Below are 6,837 nucleotides of genomic sequence, written 5' to 3' on the forward strand. Positions count from 1 at the left end.
ATTTGGTTCTGTGTTTGTCACCAGAATGAATGAAGCCTTTGCTGAAGAGGATGATGCCATGCTTTTTCAATACATTCCCTAGTTAACGCTAGTCCCTAGTTTTCAGTCCTTTGGTTTTTCAACAATTTTTTATTTGGAACTGCCTTTTTAATGTAGGATTTTAACTTTTGTCCACCAATAAGCTGCTAAAAGGTTGTGTGTGTGTGTGTGTGCGCGCGTCAGTGGAAGCTGGTGGGAGGAGCTATAGGAGGATGGGCTCATTGTAATGACTGGAATGGAATCATGGTTTCCATGTTTGATACCGCTCAATTTATTCCATTCCAGTCATTACAATGAGCCTGTCCTATATCTCCTCCCACCAGCCTCCAATGGTGTGCACGTGTGTGTTTGCTATGTGTTTGTGTGTATGCATGACTGTGTGCGTGCCTATATGTCTCTGGTAAAGTGTTAAAGCCACTAGTCTGTTGTAATAATAGTAAACCTACAATAATCCTGCAGTATACAGAGCCAGGGCTGAGGGCTGGGAGTGAGACTGCAGGTTATGTACTCGGTACTGAAGGTGACCCTGCTCCTCTCCTCTGCTGATCTCATTACTGGCAGAAATAGAAACCGCCTTACAATCTAACCGCTCTGCTCTTTTTATATGCTTGTGGGAGGGAAATAGATGGTGAGGAAGAAGAGAGAAGCTCTGTTTGAGTGAGGTCAAGCTTGTGTTTGCTTCTTCTGAAAGAATCAGACTCTCAGGTTAAGATATCAGGGTTCCAATCCGGATGGCTCTTTTTCTGCAACGACCGATGACAGTGCGGTTTAGAAACTGATGCAAGTCAACAGTTGATTCTTGCCAAGCTGATGTAGGTAAAGATGAAGGCTACAGGACAAATGGTCAACAATTGAACTGCCATTGTACACACTTATTGGTCACCTTCTGTAGTACAACTCCAAAGAGTGAGACGGTGTGGTCCATGAAGAGTGCGACGGTGTGGTCCATGAAGAGTGCCACGGTGTGGTCCATGAAGAGTGCCACGGTGTGGTCCATGAAGAGTGCAACGGTGTGGTCCATGAAGAGTGCGACGATGTGGTCCATGAAGAGTGAGACGGTGTGGTCCATGAAGAGTGCGACGGTGTGGTCCATGAAGAGTGAGACGGTGTGGTCCATGAAGAGTGCCACGGTGTGGTCCATGAAGAGTGAGACGGTGTGGTCCATGAAGAGTGAGACGGTGTGGTCCATGAAGAGTGAGACGGTGTGGTCCATGAAGAGTGAGACGGTGTGGTCCATGAAGAGTGAGACGGTGTGGTCCATGAAGAGTGAGACAGTGTGGTCCATGAAGAGTGCGACGGTGTGGTCCATGAAGAGTGAGACGGTGTGGTCCATGAAGAGTGCGACGGTGTGGTCCATGAAGAGTGAGACGGTGTGGTCCATGAAGAGTGCGGTCCATGAAGAGTGAGACGGTGTGGTCCATGAAGAGTGAGACGGTGTTGTCCATGAAGAGTGAGACGGTGTGGTCCATGAAGAGTGAGACGGTGTGGTCCATGAAGAGTGAGACGGTGTGGTCCATGAAGAGTGAGACGGTGTGGTTCATGAAGAGTGAGACGGTGTGGTCCATGAAGAGTGAGACGGTGTGGTCCATGAACAGTGCGACGGTGTGGTCCATGAAGAGTGCGACGGTGTGGTCCATGAAGAGTGAGACGGTGTGGTCCATGAAGAGTGAGACGGTGTTGTCCATGAAGAGTGAGACGGTGTGGTCCATGAAGAGTGAGACGGTGTGGTCCTTGAAGGTTCTCTCTCAGCAGCATATCAGATGGTATGATGATGATATATGAAAAAACGCCAGGAGTTACATCAGATGAGGCTGATGATGACTCTGTTATTCGTTGTCTGAACGATGTAATGGATTGGTCCCCCCCATATCTTGAATATAATCTGTCAAATACAGTTATGAAACTGACATTGGGGGGAAAATTGTATACACTACACGATTTTGTGATGATGAATCTTGTTAATTGGTCTGTCTCATTAAATAGAAATAACAATACATATTCAGAGTAAGTTAAAGATATAATGGCATTACATACATTTAGTGTATGTGATCGTCTCCTGTCTTAAGCCATACTGGAGGTTAACCATATCCCGACCTCAAGTTGCTGATTTCTGCAGTGTCATCAGTGTATGGTATTATAACTCTGAATTCATCTGTGTTATTTCTCTTTGTGTAGATGTTTATTGTTTGCATGATTTTTGTATTTCTTCAGCGAGTTAAACCAATGCTTGAAAACCACAATTCCACCATCACATATGTTTGAACTAGTGTTGTGGTTCAAGGTTTCTTACATCTGTACGTTTGGTAAGACCACATACCTGTGTGATTCATTTATGTTGTGCCATCACTTACCTGGAAGTTCTCTTTACTGCCTCATTTGAGGCAAATTTAAGAACAGAACTGATGTATAGATCCAGAACATGGTAGAAACTAATAATGAGTATTGTAACCTTTAGCAAGGCACTTGTATTACCATTCACTATTCCTCTTGAATAGAAATAAGGCTAACTACCTTCCTTCAGTAAAATCAGTTCCAGTAGACAGATGTTAGACAGGCAGCATATGTTCCTGTTTCCCAGCTCAGTCGGTACCTAACATGTAACAAACATGGTTGCCTTTTCTCTTCTGTGAAGCTGTGTGTATTAAGGAGCTGTAACCCGTATCCTCCTGTAAAAGTGACGTTTTCTGTCAGTGTCGACAGTGTCCAATGTTCCTGTCTTTTTGACCAACATTTGCTTCCTTACCAGGTGTACTGTATGCTTTTCCTGTGTACCATGCACTGTTGATTAAAACGGTTCAAAATGTTGATTGTGTGAACCAGGCAATGACTATATTCATCACATTTTATTAGGAACATGTTCCTTCTTCATTTAAGGATATGGTTGAATCTTATCTGATGGCCCCTAGTTCTAGAACTGTATATTGCCAGGGTAAAAGAAAATGAAAATCCGCACCACTAGTACATTAAAGAATACACTCCTTATATGACAAAGGTCACCCAAGCTCGGTCTCCCAGTCCTCGTTCTCCATGCTACTGACCAAGCTCGGTCTCCCAGTCCTCGTTCTCCATGCTACTGACCAAGCTCGGTCTCCCAGTCCTCGTTCTCCATGCTACTGACCAAGCTCGGTCTCCCAGTCCTCGTTCTCCATGCTACTGACCAAGCTCGGTCTCCCAGTCCTCGTTCTCCATGCTACTGACCAAGCTCGGTCTCCCAGTCCTCGTTCTCCATGCTACTGACCAAGCTCGGTCTCCCAGTCCTCGTTCTCCATGCTACTGACCAAGCTCGGTCTCCCAGTCCTCGTTCTCCATGCTACTGACCAAGCTCGGTCTCCCAGTCCTCGTTCTCCATGCTACTGACCAAGCTCGGTCTCCCAGTCCTCGTTCTCCATGCTACTGACCAAGCTCGGTCTCCCAGTCCTTGTTCTCCATGCTACTGACCAAGCTCGGTCTCCCAGTCCTCGTTCTCCATGCTACTGACCAAGCTCGGTCTCCCAGTCCTTGTTCTCCATGCTACTGACCAAGCTCGGTCTCCCAGTCCTTGTTCTCCATGCTACTGACCAAGCTCGGTCTCCCAGTCCTCGTTCTCCACGCTACTGACCAAGAAAGGACCTGTCCCTGTGTTATCACAGTTCTCATCCCACTCCAAATCTTCATCATCGTTGTCCACCAACACCACGGCAGTGCCATCGTTGGTTAACTGTACTCTAGAGTTCTCCAGTAGGAACTTTGTGAGATGCTGGACTGTCCCACTCAGAGCTTGCACTCTGGGGCAGGAGCACAACCTGACCAAGGGGACACACACAGACTGACCTTCTCTGTAGAGTCCCATGTCTGTTCTACCCTCTCCCCCCACCTCCTCATTCTCTACCTCAAACCCTCTACCACCCGCCTCCACTTCACCTGTCTGACTCTCCTCCCTGTCCATTCCTTCTCTCGAACAACCCTCTTCACCTATCTGTTCTGATTCTTCATCCCCCACTCCACGTATCTCCTCCAGCCACTCTCTCTTCAGGGTCTCAGCCCAGTACAGGACCTCATTCACCAGAGTCCTCTGGAAGATATTGCTGTCACACAGGCTTGGGTACACCACGTTGTATAACTGGAGTATGAGGGATGGAGAGAAAGGGTAAGGGAAAGACAATGTGAGAAATAGGTTAGGACAGAGGGGCCTATTTTATTCTCACTGGCCACTTTCTGAAACGCATGCAAAACTAAGTGACACTGATACTTTGATCTCTGACTCTGATCACACAGGTAGTGAGACAGGATTAAACAACAAGAGTAGACCCCATTTGTGCCTCCTCACCACTCTGTAAGGAAGATGCTCCTCTGCGACATTATTTTGCAGACGTGGTGCGTCACCTCCTGACCTGTCTATCTGAAACACTCCGATTTGAGAGCAGAACCCAATGCTCTCCTCCTGGGCCGGTATCTGTCCTACACCTGTAAACGCCACCACATAACCAAACTCTCTGCACACCTTCAGAGCCCTGGGAGAGCAGGAGGGATGGGAGAGATGGAGAGGATGAGTGCAAACTAAGTACAAATAAGAACAATTTATACCTTTTTAGAATGATGATTATAATACAGGCATACTGACTGCATGGTAATGTACACATACCAGGTCTGAAACTCTACTTTAGTCCATTCAAATTTGTGGTCGTAGTGTCTAAACCCTGTCAGCCCGGGGAGCAGGGGGTTGAAGTCAGCGTTTGGAGTGCTAATGATTGCTGCTACTGGGGCCATGTAGCCAAATACAACCTCAGTGAACCTATCCACATCCTCAAGCTGTAGGTGCTCAATGCTGTAGAGAGCAAGTTTGTGGTTAACATAAAATACCATGACAATATTGAAGGGCACATGATGGGCAAACCCTTACATGTGGCAATCAACATGGAATTGATGTACCAGTATGTGGGTGCTCATACAATACAGTATCTGAAAAAGTAGAAAAACATTGTCTGAGGGCTAATCCCTCCCGTAGTCACCCAGACTTGCAGTGCTTCTACACCTGCATTGCTTGCTGTTTGGGGTTTTAGGCTGGGTTTCTGTACAGCACTTTCAGATATCAGCTGATGTACAAAGGGCTTTATAAATAAATGTGATTTGATGACTTACAGCTCAATACTCGTCACCAGATCAAATCCTTTGGTGCGGGGATCCCGCTCGGTGACTGAACCCTGGTACAGCTCAATGGTCAGGGGGTGATCACCTGGCTGCAGGTAGTCAGTTGGAATCGGTGCCAGTTCATACCTGCTCAGGATTTAATTGTAAAGGTCTTTAGTTAAGGTTATGATAAATTAAGACAGGTAGGTGTGTGTGTACTACAGTCTCACAAAGGTAGACCTAGGTCATAGGATAGGATCTCACAAATCAATGGACAATGTTTTATTTGTTGAAATAACTTCATAAAACACACATTTTAGCCCTGATAACTGCACAGTCAATGTCCAGTCCAGCAAGCAGTTCAATTTCTTTGTGAAACTTCAGCTTCCTAAGGAGAGTGCAGTCATTGCATCCCAAGTCTACCACCTGAAGAAGAGAATGGACAAGCACACAGAAAATACAGTTGTAATGGGCCTATTGCAGATAAGTTGACAAGTTCTGATAAATAGTTTTCCCATTTATTTTCAATTAGCGGGTCAGACTTTAAACATAACGTCAACATAAGGCAGGCCAAAGACGGTCTGCATCTAATCCGTGTAGTTCTGCGATTAGCTAGCTAGCTAACGTTACATGTGGGTTGTTTCGATGGAAGCCACAACTGAATCACCACGTAAAGTAGCTTTATACAGTACCTTTTTGGGTTTGTTCTTTTTGACGAAGTCGATGACAAATTCGTATCGCTGTATGTACAATGGTGGAGTAAATATCGTGTTCATCGTAAACAATTAACTAGTTACTACTTGAAACACTGCTGCTAGAGGTCGAATCGCGCAATTTGAGCCATTATGGCGCTGGCGCAACATCTCTCTGAATTAATGCCAGTTCAAGTGGACTAAATCTGAGTCTGCGGAACTCTGGCCTAAATAACAGGCTGCAGCAGAGTTCAGTTTTTTTTTTTACGATTTTCCATTAAATGTTCATTCTTCCCAGTTATTGGTGCATGTGTTATATTTGATTGTTTGTTTTTCTATAGCCTTGTGTAACAGAATAACTTTAATCCGTCCTCTCGCCGGGCGCGAACCAGTCACCCACGAAGCATCGTTACCCATCGCTCCACAAAACCGCGGCCCTTGCAGAGCATGGGGAACCACTAGTTCAAGGTCTCAAAGCGAGTGACGTCACCGATTGAAACGCTATTAGCGCGCATCACCGCTAACTTGCTAGCCATTTCACATCCGTTACACTTGGTTCGATGACAAGAAAGAAGAATCTGAATCAGGGATGTTCACATGGGTCTCACAGGCTCCTGGGTTGCATCAAGTATGTCCATTTGTTTGAGTCTGCTGATGCTCAGATATCAATTGATCTGTCTGCCCGAATGGTTCGAGTTCAACATTCTAACTTGTCTTTCGGGTCCATGCAGAAATGTTTCCTATAGTACATGAAATCAAAAGTATTGACTCCCATCATCCAGACTCCCATACAACTACTGTAGATAATGTAGATGAGGAGTCATCATTGGCTGTTATATATAATGGATACAATGATAGCTGCCAAGTGAAAGACCCAGGACTTTGATATCTTCTGCTCTTTATGGAGAATAACTATTTTAATGTTTAACATACTTTTATTCCTTAAATCTGTGCTTGATATAAAAATACCTATTGTAGCTATAGTTTTGAGACAAGCTGT

The 6,837-nt window shown here is 45.3% G+C and overlaps 2 protein-coding genes across 3 annotated transcripts; one reads left to right on the forward strand and one right to left on the reverse strand.

Annotated features, from left to right (window-relative positions):
* The first annotated feature begins 46 nt into the window (after positions 1-46).
* Positions 47-2,844, forward strand: LOC118964674. Of its 2 annotated transcripts, XM_036978589.1 has the most exons (3): positions 47-958; positions 1,103-1,430; positions 1,495-2,844. In XM_036978589.1, the coding sequence occupies exons 2-3, from the start codon at positions 1,107-1,109 to the stop codon at positions 1,819-1,821; spliced, it is 651 nt and encodes a 216-aa protein (XP_036834484.1). In that variant the 5' UTR covers positions 47-958; positions 1,103-1,106; the 3' UTR covers positions 1,822-2,844. The 2 variants fall into 2 exon arrangements, with proteins under 2 accessions (XP_036834484.1, XP_036834483.1); XM_036978588.1 differs by having other exon boundaries at positions 47-1,430.
* On the reverse strand, positions 2,719-6,271 carry henmt1 (HEN methyltransferase 1). Its single transcript, XM_021604571.2, has 6 exons — positions 5,838-6,271; positions 5,459-5,571; positions 5,158-5,292; positions 4,661-4,843; positions 4,346-4,529; positions 2,719-4,138 (listed from the first exon to the last, which is right to left on the reverse strand). The coding sequence occupies exons 1-6, from the start codon at positions 5,919-5,921 to the stop codon at positions 3,590-3,592; spliced, it is 1,248 nt and encodes a 415-aa protein (XP_021460246.2). The 5' UTR covers positions 5,922-6,271; the 3' UTR covers positions 2,719-3,589.
* Between the last annotated feature and the right edge of the window lie 566 nt (positions 6,272-6,837).

Source organism: Oncorhynchus mykiss, chromosome 5 (genome assembly GCF_013265735.2).
Source record: "Oncorhynchus mykiss isolate Arlee chromosome 5, USDA_OmykA_1.1, whole genome shotgun sequence".
NCBI classification, from domain to species: Eukaryota; Metazoa; Chordata; class Actinopteri; order Salmoniformes; family Salmonidae; genus Oncorhynchus; species Oncorhynchus mykiss.